This window comes from Jaculus jaculus, chromosome 15 (assembly GCF_020740685.1).
Source record: "Jaculus jaculus isolate mJacJac1 chromosome 15, mJacJac1.mat.Y.cur, whole genome shotgun sequence".
NCBI lineage: Eukaryota > Metazoa > Chordata > Mammalia > Rodentia > Dipodidae > Jaculus > Jaculus jaculus.
Window position 1 is genome coordinate 61579887 of NC_059116.1, and position 17099 is coordinate 61596985.

General features: G+C 39.4%; 1 protein-coding gene across 3 annotated transcripts in view; it reads right to left on the bottom strand.

The window, feature by feature from the left end:
• The window catches only part of Slc39a12 (solute carrier family 39 member 12), an 83648-nt gene that overhangs the window by 58703 nt on the left and 7846 nt on the right, over positions 1 to 17099 (bottom strand). For all 3 annotated transcript variants that reach the window (XM_004668402.3, XM_045135248.1, XM_004668400.2), the window contains exons 3-6: positions 14693 to 14974; positions 13314 to 13518; positions 8218 to 8393; positions 2536 to 2707 (exon numbers count right to left, since the gene is read on the bottom strand). In XM_004668402.3, the coding sequence (XP_004668459.3) occupies positions 2536 to 2707; positions 8218 to 8393; positions 13314 to 13518; positions 14693 to 14974 (835 nt within the window). The remainder of the gene's footprint in view (positions 1 to 2535; positions 2708 to 8217; positions 8394 to 13313; positions 13519 to 14692; positions 14975 to 17099) is intronic.

Consider the following 17099-nt stretch of genomic DNA (forward strand, 5'->3'; position numbering starts at 1 on the left):
CCTTCAGGCGGCAGTGAGGTCATGCGGGCTCTGTCTCCAGGAGTGGGAGTGGGACCCTGACAAGGGGCTACAGAAGACACTCTTGTTGCTCCATCAGGCGGAGCAACAGTGAGAGGTACCAGCTATGAAGCGGGGAGAAGACCAACGCCACACATAGAGTCTACTGGCACCTGGAGTTTGGACTTCTCAGCCTCCAGAACCATAAGAGACAAATTCTTGCCTTTTATAGTATTCTAATACAGTAAGCATGAAAACAAGGCATAACACTTGGCACAGGTGGGAAAAATGTCAATAAAAACATTAAAAAATACAAAATGGGGCTGAGGAGATGGTTCGGTGATTAACCCTTTCTACACTAGCATGAGGTCCCCAGAAGACTTGAGAAACAACTAGGCTTCAATTCCCAAGAGCCAAATAAACAGCTGGCCATGGCCACATGCATCTGTATCTCTAGTCCTATAGACCCAAGAATTGTCAGTGCTCACAAAAAAAAAGAAAGAAAGAAAGAAAGAAAGAAAGAAAGAAAGAAAGAAAGAAAGAAAGAAGGAAAGAAGGAAAGAAAGAAAGAAGAAAGAGGCAAGCTCTTGGGTCAGTGAGAGACTGGGCCTCACATTACTATGGGTAGAAGAGTGAAGGACTGGCCTCCACTCCTTAGCACCTGCCCCACCCAGCTGAAGGTGAGAGCATGGTGGGGGGAGGTGCATGGTACGAAAATGTGCATATACCACACACACACAATAAATAAGTAATAAAAATAACAAGAAAAAAACACTTGACCTTTCTGCTTAAATGTATATCTCCAATTTAGAGTGGCAACAGCTATGGACAGATGTCAGTAAGACTCCCACCTACTTACCCTTTAAACCTTCAAAAAGCAAGGCAGTGGGGAGGAAGAAGACGCTCAGAGCAGCCTTGTCAGAGGCCCACGTTTGTGAGTGAAATGAGTACTCACATCAGCAGAACTATCTTCCAAAGCCTTCCCCAAACCACTGTTCACTTAAGTGATGATTATTCTCAGTGACTAAACTGGTGAAAATTGACCCATGAAGGTGAGGTGTTGATTATATAAATTTGAACAGTCTACACTTTGGATTTGCATAACAATTTTAATAATCCTTGAAATTGATTTTATGTTTATAGGCTCCCAGGCATTGTTTCAATATTCAAAAAAAGTAAGACTTGAAGATTCTTTGAAAAGTAAACTTACATGAAAAGAAAACCAAGGAGGAAAGGGAAGATATCCATCAACACCAGGAAGAAATGCCTTTCAGATCAAATATAATTGAGATTGAGTTGTTCACACCCTCATTTCATTGCAAACATTAGAGCAAATGATTTGTTTTGTTCCATTTAGAAATTACTATCAAATCGCTAGTGACCATAGATGTGCTGTATAAAGCAAATAGCCCACTTATCATAATGCTTTAATCCCATTGCAGTCTTAAAAAGCATATCCTCTCAAAGTTTGTTATAATAAAAAATGTTCCGTTTTCATCATACCTGTATTGTACTAGTAGGTTCACCCTTCATATGAGGTCATTTTAATGACTCAACTATTAACATGACAGTGGGCTTATGATTCTACGAGGATCTTTGTGACACACGGATATAATATTATAACACGGACTATGCTAAAATGAAGTGGGAACTTGTCAAATTCTAATTCTGCCACCTCCCCTCTTCTGCCTTTTCACTACAATAGAACCTCTTAGAAATGATCTAGGTGGATGAAAATGTGAAGCTGTTCTTCAATAGGTCCAGAATTTCAGTTTTGAAAGCTAAAAAATTTCTAGAGATTTTTGCATAATAATGTGAATATATATATAACTTCTGAACCCCCTAAACAAGCATGATTAAGCAGATATCACTGCTTTGTAAAGAAAGCTACTTGGGAAGTAGAAATTGCTTAACATCACATGGCACCTGGGGATGGAAGACAGGACTTAACTATGCATTTCAGATTCTAATACTGATGGTTTCTCTGTTCTATCTGTCTCAACTGCAGAGTTTTAAGTTACTCCATGATCAACACAAGCATAAGGGATAAAATTAATTTACATAAGTTATGAACAAAATATAAAACATTCATTGAAAATAGATAGGCATGGTGGTACATGCTTATAATCTCAGCACTTGAGAGGCTAAGTCAGGACAATCATGAGTTCCAGGCCATCCTTGGCTACATAGCAAGATTCTAACGTAACAGCAGCAAAAACAATAAAATTTGATGAAAAACTAGTACAGGACACTTGACACAAGGACACTGGGATCAGCTCACTTGGCCTTGACTTTCAACTTCAACACTTTCCAAGTATGTGTCTTTGTGTCACTCACTTGACATAGATCAATGTGCCTCAATGCCCTCATAGTAAAATGGGGACCGTAATGATTCCTACCTTTGCATCACTGGGAAGATTAAATGAGTTGTATGTGTGAAATGCTTAGAGTACCTGATATATAGGGACTGTCCAGGGCTCACTATCATTACTACATTTATCGTGGACATCAGCTTTCTAATGAGGAACCTAGACTTACTTTCCAAAGTGCTGGGGGAAACCTTTGCTTGTTGGTCCCTAGGCAGCTGGCAAGAGCAGCTGAGTAATTGCTGGATGATTCCTGGGCACAGCTGCTTAAAGTCTTCCTTAGAAATGGTTGAGTGCTGATTCCGTAGAAATATCTCCACCAACTCCCTAGCAGAGAAGCAAGTCTGCATGGAGAAATCACATGATTAAAAGCATCACCCTTGAGCCAGATGCAACACCACCTATCACCTGAGGATCCAGAACTCGATGGACCGAGAACAGTGGGGCATGAAGCCATCATCACAGCTACCTGTGCCCATTCCCAACTATCTATGCTCATTAACCTTTTGCTATCATTCAAGAGTTATTTGAAAACCTCCAAAGTTTGCAATCCTTCACTTTTATTCTGAATATAATTTCAAATTCCTTGCACACATTTCTCTTTTCTGTAAAGACAACCTGTTTTGTAATGTGTTGAAATAAAACCAGCAACCTTCAAAAGTTTGAATGTTTTTGTTGATTTTTTCAATGGGAGAAATTTTGTGTTCACAAAACCATGACTTCATATGATAAATAAGAGCTCTGTGGCAATGAGACCATGACCTTCCGTACTCTAACTGAGGGAGCCTGTGTTGGTGACACATACTTTCAAAAGCAATTAAAAGTCGCATTTGAAAAGTGATGTTATGAGGATTAGGGATGTGGCTGAATGAATGAAACACTCATTACTCAAGCCTGAGTATTGGAGACCACCATGAACAGCTAGAACCCATGGTGAGACAAGAGGTGGAAACAGGAGGCTTTCCTGGATCTCAGGGTTAGCATAGCAAAGAAAGAATTTAGAGAAACTCTGACTCAAACAAGGTGGACAGACAAGGACTGCCTCTCTCCATGAAAAGGACAGAAATCATTTTTGACTGACTACCTAGTTTACATAAAATTTTATATTTTTCTCATTATATAGGCATACTTATAAGATATGAAATTCATAAATAAATATAGCATGTTTAAAAATTGCCCTAAAACATTTTTCCATCTGAAGAGTAAAATTCTGACATCATATTCATCAACACTTACAACTTAAAAGTTTTAATATGTAAATAAGAATGAACTGTGGGTTTCATCATGAATGACTTCTATTGAAAGAAGAGCCAGTCCAAAGCAATGCTTCTGTGAACTTCAACTGCAATCAATAAAGCATTTTTAGAGAAATCAATGATTTACAAGGCTGGTCCAATTTGTTATGGTGGAGAATATAAAGATTTTCATCAAAGATGTTAACCAGCAAATAGTGATCACAAATTACTGCTTTTACTCTCCCACATTAAAACCTTTGGAGATAACCCCATGGGTAAGAAAGCTTTATTATTTGCCAGGCATGGTGGCTCATGCCTTTAATCCCAGCACTCGGGAGGCAGAGGTGGGAGGATCACTATGAGTTCAAGGCCACCCTGAGACTACATAGTGAATTCCAGGTCAGCCTGAGCTAGAGTGAGATCCTACAGCAAAAAAAAAAAAAAAAAAAAAAAAAAAAAAAAAAAAAAAAGCTTTATTATGACCAGGAAATTTCTGCATCCATGAAACAGAAGCCACTCAAACCAGAAAACCAATACGAGACTTCAATAAAAAGGCATAAGCAAAGCTGAAGAGGTAGCTTAGTGGTTAAGCGCTTGCCAGTGAAGCCTAAGTTTGAGGCTCAATTCCACAGGATCCATGTAAGCCAGATGCGCAAGGTGGCACTTGCATCTGGAGTTCGTTTGCAGTGGCTGGAGGCCCTGGCACATCCATTTTCTCTCTATCTGCTTCTTCCTCTCTCTGTCTGTCACTCTCAAATAAATAAAAACAAACAACAACAAAAAAGGCACAAAGAATCCAGGGATTGAAGGAAATCCTAACACTTCATAAGGAACCACAACCCAAACTGGAAAATCAGAACCAAATAGGGGTAATCCAGCCTGACCTTGAACACCAAGCATGTTTTTTCCTTTCTGTTTAACTCTGCATCCATTTCCTTTTACAGTTTATCTCTCTCATTTAGTAAGCACATAAGTAAGTGTCTACTCTGAAGTGACCTTTCAGTCAAGAACCTAAGAGTCAATTGAACCTTTCGATCCCAAAACAGATTTCCTTGGTCTTGCGTTAGGCATCCGTCTGGATGGATTAGCTCTGCCCACACATAACAGTACGGAATAGGTTTCTTATAAAGAAATTGAGTGAGAACTCCAGGAATGATAGATGTAGAGATATGCACTAGAGAGACTGAGACAGGAAGGAGTGTCTTGAGTCCAAGGCCAGTCTGGGCTACATAATGAGACCCTGAATCAGAAGATGAGGTTGGGGTATAGCTCAGTGGTAGAGCCCTGACCTAGCATTGCAAGGCTCTAGGTTAGAGCTGCAACACTGAGGAGAGAAAGCACTCTGAAAAAATTCTTCAATAAAGCATCAATAAAAGCTCAAACTTACAGCATTCTCCTTCCGTCAAAATGATGTGTATCTCACACTATTTTCTTTACATTATTTGTTACTGGTAGAAATAATTACTTCATCTGTAAAATGCTGACAAACAGAAAGGAAGACTAGGAACGAGCTTTGAAGGAGGCACTTGTGAAGTGAATATTCCTGCTGGAAAACTCCTGAGGAGGAAGTAGGAGTCAGGAGGCATACAACGGCAGAGTGCCGTGCATCCTCCCCGGCTCCGTGTCAAGACGTTGGATAGGTTCTAGTTTTAGAACACTTCCTCAAAGAGGAAGGTGAGTCTACCATAGTTACCACGCCCTTGGTCTTCACTTGCTGCTCTGGGTCACCCAGGACATTATTTTATCTTTCTTTGAAGTCACTAACACAAAAGTATTTACTTATTATGAAATTTTAAATATGATTTTTTAATACAGAGAAGTGAGTGACCAATAATCTTTAGAACATCTTTACTCCTTTTGCATAAAAATTCAATATACACTTATACTTGTGGCTATATCATCAGGTTTCAATGAAAGTTTTCAAATGTGCTCTAAACTTGTTAGTCTTTAATTTTGAGAATTATTCTTATTAAAAGAGATCATTTAGATCCACTCTCAGGGGTTCTTATTCAGTATGTTCTGGTGTGTAATCTAATAAATTGTTTTGGTTTTTTGAAATATGAAATGTTTTATTTATTTATTTTCAAGGAAAGAGAATGGGTGCCGCAGGGTCTCCTGCCTCTGCAAATGCTCTCCAGATGGGAGCGCCTCTTTGTGCATCTGGCTTTACGTGAGTTCTGGTGAATCAAACCCACGCCATGAGGCTTTGCAAGGAAGCTCTTTGAACTACTGATCCATCTCTCCAGCATGAGTCACCACACCTGGCTATGAGCTGCATTTCTAATGAATTCCCAAGTGATACTGATGTGCCTGGCTTGAGACAAAACGTGGGAAAGCATTGGTTCGAGTCACGTGGGCAGTGTCCTCAGAAGTGGTGACTAGTGCTCAGATCCCATAAGAGCCACCACAAAAGTGACAAGTTCAGACAGAGAGGAATAATTGCAGAAGAGATTGTTTTATTTTTGCATAGCCAGCACAAACCATGATTACTAAAGTTCTTATGAAATGTGTTTCTTAAGTAATCTTTAAATTTTAAGAAGGTTACTTTTCTTTCTTAAAATATTTCTTAATATATTATTTTAAATATATAGGGGTTTTATAAGGTAAATTTATTCCTTTCCCAAGTGTTGACACTGAAAAAATTATTTAAAGAGACTTCACAAAGATCAATTTGTCACCTTCAGTTGATTATAAGTATGATATGAAAAAAATCAACTCTAATACATATGGGTTTACTGGAAAAATTAATAGAACCCGATTTTTGTTTGGCAGGAATGGTGAAGGGAACCACATGCAGGATCTCACCCATGTGAGGCAGGTGCTCCACCGCTGCCTGCGCCCCATACCCACACGCTAGGGTGCTCTGTAACTGCACTGCCTCCACAGCCCAGGCCTTGGCTTCTTCAAACATATTGCACTTTGCAACATAGGATGCCATGCAGCCCTGCATTTATTATGTATGAACATAACATCCAACATTGTTAGGGAACATTAAGAATATCTCTTAAGACACGAATCATGTTCCACAGTAGTATTGCTTGTTTAACATACAAACAACAAAAGAATTAACAATTTAAACCATTTTCCAAGCAATAATATAATTGGTAAGAGCAAAGAATGCTATCAGACAACCTACATACATATCCCTGGTTTCTGTAAAGTTAGCCAATTATTTATTAGCGCCAAGACTTATCAATAGGATTCAATACAAAGTATCCTTAGATAATTGTATCAATATTAATATGATAATGCAAGTAAAATGCTTAGTACATAACTATTCAATAAATAAGCCATTACCATAGAACAGTAAGTATAACTTCTGAATATTATTAATGATTTTTAATGCCCTCCCAGAAAAAGCATATATGGTCAAAGTGAGCAATGCTGAGCTCATTAAGATTAAAAGATTTGTTTCCTAATGGGTTTCCCTTGACTCTAATGTGCTACATACGTAACTACAGAATTTCTGCTGATGAATTGACCGTAGTGCCTCTTTTGGAAAAGAAATGCCAGATACTCAGGAACAGGAAGACTGCAAAGCTGCCTAACTGGACTAGACTTGAATTTAGTGAGACCCTTTCTTGAAATTGTATGTATGTATATATGTTGCAAGAGATGTAGCTCAATGGTAACTCTATATTTAATTCCCAGTACTACCAAAGAGATAGAGAGAGAACCCTGAGGTAGACCAGAGAGTAATATACTGTGAAATACAATTTTAAGAAATACAGATAGAGTTATGTTCATAGGCTTGCTTTTCACCATTCCTCAGAAACCTCAGTGCCATCTATTGCGTAAATACGTTTCTATTGATCACAGCCGTAAATTTAAAGTGCTAGTCACCACTGTGATTATGTGCATTTTGGTCACAGCCCTAGATTTAAAGGTCTCACCATTGTGATTATGTGTTGTTTAAATCCTTGTCCTCTCCTTAAGGGCTGGCCCTATTGTTTGACGCTGCATTCTTCAAGCTCGGGATATGACTAATATATTAAAACCTAGATATATGTTTCCTAATTAATTATTCATGCATGCATTTAACATAGACCCAAGAGAGAAAAGATCGATGTGTATCATTCTCTTAAATATCATGCCCTTATTTTTATATCTGCAAAAATATGCTTATAGGAAACTAAAACCATGCACATGAAATAGTTTTGTTTTAAGAAAGTACATGCTAGCTTCATAAGTTTTTCTTTGTGTTTGTGTGTGTGTGTGTGTGTGTGTGTGTGGCTTATGTGGTATTTGCACATGTGTGTGCCCACACAGTGCCCATGTGCTTGCCCTTGGCAGGGGAAGCAGGAATGCTTGCCTGCAGGGGCTTCCACAGAGCTCCATAGTTCTGCTCACTCTCATTTTGAATCCAAGTCTCTCACTGATGCAGGAGCTTGGTGTTTTCTATGAGCCTGGGTGATGCCCTGCTTCCTGTTCCCCTTTTCTGGACTGGGGTTACAGACACATATGACCATGCCAAGCTGTTGACCTGGGATATGGAGATTCAAATTTGAGGACCTCATGCTTGTTTGGGAAGATCTCTTAACCACTGAGCCTGTAATGGAATGTTCATGTTCCTTTAACAATAGCAAATGATGGTATAAAAAAGAAAACAGTGGAAATACCTGATCCCAGGCAACTGGAAGATGATCGCCTGATGTTCTGTCTGTAAATGCTGATGGATCAGCGTGCTCCCAGTCATGGATGGGTATGTTGCTTTGTGTCCTTTGAAATTGATGCATTTTATCCTCTTTAACACAGATGCTTTTGGTCCACAGTGTGTTGAGGAGTTGTTCAAGTTCTAAAATTTTCATATAAAATCTGATATCATATAGACTAGGCAAATCACCTTCAAAATAATCATGACTTCACATGGCTGAAGAAAAACTTTAAATTTTTTAATTTAGTGACAACTTCTATACAAAACCATGATATTTCCCTTCCCTACCCCACTTGCCCCTTCACAACTCCACTCTCCCTCATATCCTCCCCCTCAGTTACCCTCTTTTATTTTCATGTCATCAACTTTTTCTCCTATTATAAGGGTATTGCTAGGTATTGTGAAGTCATGGATATTGAGGCCAATTTTTGTCTGGACAGTTATATTGTAAGCAGATGTACCCTTCCTTTGGCTATACATTCTTTCTACCACCTCTTCCATAATGGAGCCCAAGCCTTGGAGGGTGTGATAGAGATGGAGAATTATTTTTTTTTTAATGTGGTGTGTTGGGGGAGGGGAATGCTCCTGTACACAGCACATGCACTGTTACAGCAGAGGACAAGTCTTGAGGCAGTCCCGCCTTCCACCTCACTGGAGGCAGTTTCTTTGTTTGCCACTCCATTTGGGAGATTCTGAAAAATTCTCCTTTCTCAGCTTCCCTTCTCTCCATAGGTGCTGTGATTACAGAAACCCACCATAGCATCTGGCTTTTACATGAAGTATAGGATCCAAACTTAGATACTCAGAGTTGTAGAGCAAGTGTGTTCTCTGCTGAGCTATCTCCCCAGGTAACAAGCAAAGACTTGTTAAATGGTAAAGTTAGTTCTAATGAAAAAACAAAATTTATCTTGGACAAAACTAAAGAGTATCTACAGTTTACATAGGTATCAATTTCCTCACAAGCTTGGATAAATGAGTGATGAGCCAATCTCTCCAGGGTGTTCTTACCATTTTTATATCCTAATTCTAAAATGAGCAGCCCAAACAATGGGCATGCATTCCATTGAGCCAACTATTCTCCTTTCTATAAAACATAAAATTAAAGAAGAAAGTAGCCTAATTTTTAGGAAACTTGTTTCTTTAACACAGTTACAACCTTAGTGGATCAACTATTTGGTGAAAGTAGTTAAATCAATCAAAATTTTCTCTTCTGTCCATATGAAGAAAACAAAAGGAAGTAAAAGTGAGCTGAATTATAGAGACAAAGTAGAACTCGTGTTCTGATGCTAGCAGGGACGGCTGTGTGCTCATAGATGGCAATTAAGTTTCCCTCAATGTGACTCCAGGCTTTCAAAAGGATTGATGCAAGGAGTAATTAAATGTACTATAAATTCTATGGATTTACTCATCTTCACACTTACACATTAAATGTCTTAGAATTTTCCTAAACATTGTAATAGTTATAAGAAAAATTACAAAGTAATCTTATTGTGAATAACTAGCTTTCACAAGAAAGCAATTATGAGATTTTCATATAATCTGAAATATGTGGCCCACAGTTAGGAAAAGGTCAGTCAAAAAAAAAAAATCACTGAGTATTAGACCATGTCTTCAAAAGAGCTATAAAAATATGTCAAGAAATTAGAGGAAATCATATTTTAAAACTTAAAGAAAAGTATGAGAATTAAAAAATTGCCTAAATATAATTTTTAATAATAAAATCAAGGTTATAGAAAAATTGCAGTGGAAATTCTGGACTTGGAAGATACAACAGAAACAAACAAAAAAAAATCATTAAAACAAAATCACTAAGTAACATGTGAGGAGGCAGAAGACAAAAATCACAGAACATATAGCCTGACAGAAAGAATCCATCCTGAAAAACAGATTGAGAAAAGAACTGGAAGAAGTCTCAGAGACACAAAATGAAAAAATCATTTTGAAAGCAGCATGATTAAATCACTCATCAGATGCTGGAGACCATTAATATAAATATAAATTATAAATTATTATAAATAGTGGCTGACTTCCCAACTGAACAACAGAGACCAAAAAGTAGAATGAGTCCCATACCACTGAGGGGATCAGTTAGCCAAATCAAGAGCAGTTGGTTCCCCACCATGGCTGTGTGCCACTATTGCACTTGTGTGGGCATCACACCAGGTTATTTGTTGCTAAGTAGGCTAGACCATGAGTTGCTTGGACAGATATTGGTCATTTTCCCCCAGTCGCCCATGTAGCACATTCTGGCACTAGATGCGCTGACTGTCTGGGGACTGACTGTCTTCTAGCTTCCAGCCATGCCATTCCATTTTATGTGTCAACCACATAAGGTGTCTTCAGCAATAGGGTCTTACCACTAACCTTTGGTGGGTCATCAAGTACTCTGACAGAAATCTATCTTTCTTTTAGGAAACCTTGTAGGTCTCTCTGATCAAAAGCTCATTGTGGAATATAGCCACATGCTGGTACTAGGAGTTAAAGGTTAGTGCCCACTAAGAAAAGGAAGAAAAAGATAACTAATATAAAAGAGTTAGAGAGGAGAGAGGGGGAGAGAGAGAAGCTGTAGAAGATTAAGGTCAGTCTTCATCATACCCTCTCCAGTGTCTTGTGGCTCAGGTGTTCCCTCTAAGGGCCTGGTGAAGGTTCAGCCATTTAGTCTGCCTTTTAGGATGTAGAATTTTATGGTACCATTGCCATTTGGGTGTAGATTTGTGTTTTCCACCTTGCCCTCTCCTCCCTCCCCACCCACCCTATTGTCTATTCCACGAGAAGCTCGCTGGTTATGTAAGGCATCTTGGGTAGATTCAGGTTAGATGCTCTAGATGAGTGAGATTATGAGGCAATTTTCTTTCTGTGGACCCAGAGGCCCCCAACACCTCATCACTGAAGCAGACCAAAAATGAACCCAACATGGCTCAGGGAAATTTTGTGGAAGAAGGGGCAGAAAGAATGTCAGAGCCACATGTTGGGTCATGATATGCAGAAACATTTATCCTACCCATAGCTGTGGGCGTTAGAGTAACTCCAGAATGCATAACCCATATATCTCAACAAGGAGGGGTCAGGATGAGGGGGTAGGACATGGATGAGCCTAACAATGGCACCAAATTGACTGTATTCACTGAGTACAAAACTAATTAATAAAACTAAAAAATTAAAAAAATTTTAAAAGTAGAATGATATAGTCAAAGAATTGGAAGAAGAAAAATAGTCAGTTACTTATACCCAGCAAAAGAATCTCTCAAAATGAATTTTTTTTAATTTTTTTTATTTATTTGAGAGAGACAGACACAGAGAGAAAGACAGGTTGAGGGAGAGAGAGAGAATGGGCCCACCAGGGCTTCCAGCCTCTGCAAACGAACTCCAGATGCGTGTGCCCCCTTGTACATCTGGCTAACGTGGGACCTGGGGAACCGAGCCTCGAACTGGGGTCCTTAGGCTTCACAGGCAAGTGCTTAACCGCTAAGCCATCTCTCCAGCCCTCAAAATGAATTTTAAAACAATTCTTGGAGAACAATAAATGTAAGAATACATTGCTAACAGACCAGTATTATGAGAAGTATAGAACAAAGTTCTTTCAGTTGGAAAGAAATGACCTGAACTTCCCCATGGGTCAATTTTCCATTTTGGTCAAGTTCATAATTAGAAATAAAAATTATTATAAATATGAGACTATGACTTGATGTAAGGCTCAATAAATACATTTGATTCATTTACTTTCTAAATATAATGAGACTACAAGCTTTTCCTTCAAACTCAGAAACATGGCTACCAATACCTCTTAGTACTAACTAACATTATATTACAATTACTAACCAAAGCAAGTAATGAAAAAAGACAAAACTGTATCAAAAGATTATCCAATGATGTATCTAGAACTACTAAGATGTTCAATGTAAAACCAAGTTACAAAATTAATCTATAAAAGCCAGTGGTTTTCCTACGTACAACCAACTTGAAGATCCAGTCAGGGCTGGGGACATGGATCAGTAGTTAAAAGTGCTTGCTACCAAGCCTGTGACTTGCGTTCAGAGTCCCAGAACCTGCATGGAGCTGAACAAAAGCAGCACAAGTGTCCGTTATCACAATGCCCACGGCAACGGGAGACAGAGTTAGGAGAGTTCCAAAGCTCCAAGGCCAGCTAGTCTGCTACTCACAGTGGTAAACAACAGGAGAGACCCTGACTCAAATGAGGGGAAAGAGAACCGAGCACCCCAAGGGTGTTGTCTGTCAGTTCTCTACAGACACGCCACAGCACATGTGTACACACACATACACACACACACACACACACACACAGATAAAATGAAAGATCTCATAGAAGATGGCCCATAATAAAGATAAGTGCCTATGTATAAATGTAAAAAAAAAAGTCTAAAATCTGTTAATAAAAATTGAGAAAAAATAAAAAGTAAAATAAAATATACAACAAAGTGATTATAAGTAAGACAGTATGCATTATCATATTAACAGATATTGACAAATAAAATAGAATAGAAAATAATGAAATTGAGTCAATTGAATTTAGAAATCTATTTTCTTATATAAAAACAGTATCTCAAATCATAGCCACATGTACCAAATAGAGAAGTGAGTTAGTTCTCCTGGAAACTCTAACTCTCTGTATTTTGCTCTACATCTGCAATTCCATCACTGCACAAATAGGCCAAGTTCATGTTTCTGCCTCATCACTGCATAGACTTCACAGTATGTTTGCCCTAGAAATCCATCTTATCTACATGCCAAGATAAAATGGTATTGACAACATAACTGAATAAATTCACTCACCAAAATGTTCCAGCCTCTGAAGCCGGGTGTGTGTGGTGGCACATACCTTTAATCCCAGCACTTAGGAGGCAGAGGTAGGAGGATCGCCATGAGTTCAAGGCCACCCTGAGACTACATAGTGAATTCCAGGTCAGCCAGAGCTAGAGTGAGACCCTACCTCAAAAAATCAAAAACAACAACAACAACAAAATGTTCCAGCCTCTGTTTTGAAACAACTTATCAGGCAGATATGATTGAGGAATGAAGCTCATGAAAAGCACCCTTCCTTACCTGCTACGTGAAGGGTGTTGGTACTATTCAAGAAGCTGAAAATATACTCTGTAAAATAGTCTGGCAAAGGCAAACTTCTCCCCAGACAAACCCCTTGGAGTGACAAAGCCAGGATGGTGACAGCCAGCTGAGGAAGAGTCTTTTCACCAGCACCATCATTGCTCAGTATTCCAGATCTTCTCTGTAACATCTCAGCATCCATACACTGAAACCAGATGAGTAAGACATCCTTAGGACTCCTCATCTCAAAATGAGGAATTTTTAGCCACCATGCTCATGATTGAAGTCCTTAGAGTATAGTCAAGGATGCCCATCTTCTATTCAAGATCTGGGGGTAGTGAAGAGCTCTGAACATGGCTGTGCACCTTTACTGTGGACTGAGCAAACAGAAGAAAGGGCACTAGGTATTCACTCAGGAAGATGAAGCAGAGTTACTTAGACACTTGAAAGTGAAGGAATGTTTATATTCTGGTCTTTGAGTTTGACAGGATCAGGACATTAAGGCATAAAGCTACTTCTCTTAGGAGCAAGTTGAGGCTCACTGAGAATGACCACTATGGGCTGGACCTAACATAGTCAAGCCCTGTGTAGATCAAGACCTGGCAATGAAGGCCAGATATGTGGCTCATACCTGTAATCCTAGCTCTCAGGAGGCTGAGTTTCCCAAAGTGGGAGTTGGTAGAGATAAGTATGTAAGCAGACCTGTATCCATGTGACACAAATGAAAAACCACACAACGGATGCTGTCATGAGCAATGTTTTATTCTTTCACTTTTAAATATATATTTTTTTTATTTATTTGAGAGAGAGAATGGGGACGCCAGGGTCTCCAGCCACTGCAAAAGAATTCCAGACGCATGTGCCCCCTTGTGCATCTGGCTTACGTGGGTTCTAGAAAGTCAAACTGGGATCCTTTGACTTTGTAGGTAAATGCCTTAACCGCTAAGCCTTCTCTCCAGCCCTGAGCAATTTTTTTTAAAAGCTATTTCTTCAGTGAAATACCTACTGATAAATTCATCTCTCAATTTGTTCATGGCTTCTTCCCTAACCAGAAGGTCTCGAGGCTTTTTGCCCTCTACCATCTCCTTGGATATGGATCAGAAAGCCTTGAGTCACAGCTACTCAGGAGAAGAAACTCCGCTGTCACCTGGCCTGCCTGTCCAGCCACCCACCTAGCTTCTGGCTAAAAGTCACCTTCAATTAGTCATTCCATTTCCATTTGAAATTTTAAATCAAGTCATTTGTCACACCAGAGTTAAAAAATCAGAAATACTTACCTCTCTTAGAAGTTCGTCAATGTTTTGGGAGTTAAGTGACAAAAAAAAAAAAAAACAACTCTGACACTCATCTTAATAGCGGTACCAGTTACCTCTTCTTACCTGGCTCCTGGGTGTGTCAAAGTACTGTCTGGTAAAAGCCAAGATGTCTTCTATTTCATGCTGTGAAAGGAAATGGGAGTCTTCATCCCGCCTGAGACTCAGAAGGCTCTGCAGGTAAAATGCGTACTCTCTATGACTCATGTTGAGCTTTGCAGAACAGATCTCTTCCTGGTGAATAATGTAGTAGAGGAGGAGAAGACAAACTCTTTGGACCACCTCCTCTCCAAGCTGATCTTCAAAGTCTCCCCCAGCGATGAGTAACAGTGCATCTGGTTCCAAACACTGTGAGGAAGAGGGAGGGAGAAAGAATCAACAAATACTTCCAGAATCACAATCACCCTAGGATCTCCACTACTAATATTGTATGAATATAAGGAAAAAGTAGCCAGACCCAATAGCTACACACAAATGACAGAGTCATTATAAAGCTTTTATATGACAATGTTGTCCTCCTATAAACTTCTGTGATTTTTTTTACTAATCCATCAAACTGACAACCTCCTTGCTTCCCTCATTTCTCAGATCTTAAAGTTGCACCCTTTATGGAGGCCTTCCTAAGACCTCCAAGCTATGTTCTCAGCATAATGCTTTTCTACAGAAATATCATAAAAGTCAAATATGTCTTTGAAATCTTTTAGAAGCCCACATTTTTAAAAGTAAAAATAGGGCTGGAGAGATGGCTTAGCGGTTAAGCACTTGCTTGTGAAGCCTAAGGACCCTGGTTCAAGGCTCAACTCCCCAGGACCCACATTAGCCAGATGCACAAAGGGGCGCACGCGCCTGGAGTTTGTTTGCAGTGGCGGGAAGCCCTGGAGCACCCATTCTCTCTCTCTCTCTCTCTCTCTCTCTCTCTCTCTCACCCCCACCCCGTCTTTCTCTTGTCACTCAAATAAATAAACAAAAAAAAAATTTAAAAAAAAAAAGTAAAAATAGGTAAAATTAATTTGAATATGTGACAAAAATTATAGATCTAAGATACAATAATTTGAGCATGGAATCAAAGTCTAAAACTGACTGAGATATTTAATATTCTTTTTGTAGCACTAGGCCTTTGAAATCTAGTGTGTATTTTACACTTACCAGAAGAGCTCAGTTCTGACAAGTCATATACAGCTGTGCTGAACAGCAAGTCTCAAGAACATATCACAGTTGCATTTCCTTCATGGCACTATATTATAAGATCAGTTTGCTGACATTTCTTATGTTTCACCCTAATGACTACAAAAGGTCGTTCGAGCAGGTTTTATCCATTTTGTGCAGGTCTACTATCAGCATATAGCACAAAATAGCATTAGGGGATGTAAGGGGCTGGAGAGATGGCTGAGTTTAAGACGGTTGCCTGCAAAGCTTGATGACCCCAATTCAGTTCCTCAGTATCCACTAAAGCCAGATGTACAAAGAGGCACATGTCTCTGGAATTCATCTGCAGCAACTAGAGGTCCTGATGTGCCCACTCTTTCTGTCTGCCTCTCTCCTCTCTATCTCTTTCTGCTTATGAATAAATAAAAATACTTTTAGAGAGATGTAAGCATTCAGTGAGTAAATTGCCTCTGGCCTCTACTATTCTTACCTAAGAGACTTAATAAAAATGCTTTATTTCATAAGCAACGCACAAATTTAGATCCTATAAGGGGGCATATTTTAAGGGGACTGGGATAAGAAGAGAAAGAGAGAGAGAGAGAAAATGGGGGCGCAGGGCCTCCAGCCACTGCAAAAGAACTCCAGATGCGTGCGTCCCCTTGTGCATCTGCCTAACGTGAGTCCTGGGGAGTCGAGCCTTGAACCAGGGTCCTTAGGCTTCACAGGCAAGCACTTAACTGCTAAGTCATCTCTCCAGCCCTACTTTCTTATTTTAACAAATATTATTCATTTATTTATTTGAAAGAGTGTGTGAGGGAGAAACAGGTACATAGAGTGAGAGAGGTAATGGGCACGCCAGGGCATCTGGCCATTGCAAATGAACTCCAGGTGCATGTGCCACCTTGAGCATCTGGCTTTTTATGTGTACTGGAGAATTGAACTTAGGTCCTCGAGGCTTGCAAGCAAGCACCTTAACAACTTACCAGTCTCTCAAGCCCCAGCAAAGCTACTTTCTTCAGAGACTGTAAAGGTATTTTCTTAATATCTGAGAAGCAATTCCATTACCCAGCAACAGAAACATAAGTATGCCTGTCCTGAGTCACAGACAGACTTACCCCACTGTGGAGATAATATACTTCACGTTACTTCAAGCTATTCTCAGAGCTGAAACTTTTGGAGGTTCTAATTCCATGACTGCCATGCGACCTGCTAGGTACCATATGTTCCATACTATATGCATCCGGAAGAAACAGATACCCCCATCTGCAAAGGAGGCATACTTTGCAACGCCACACATAGTTCAGTCCTTCCTGAATCAAGATCAAGG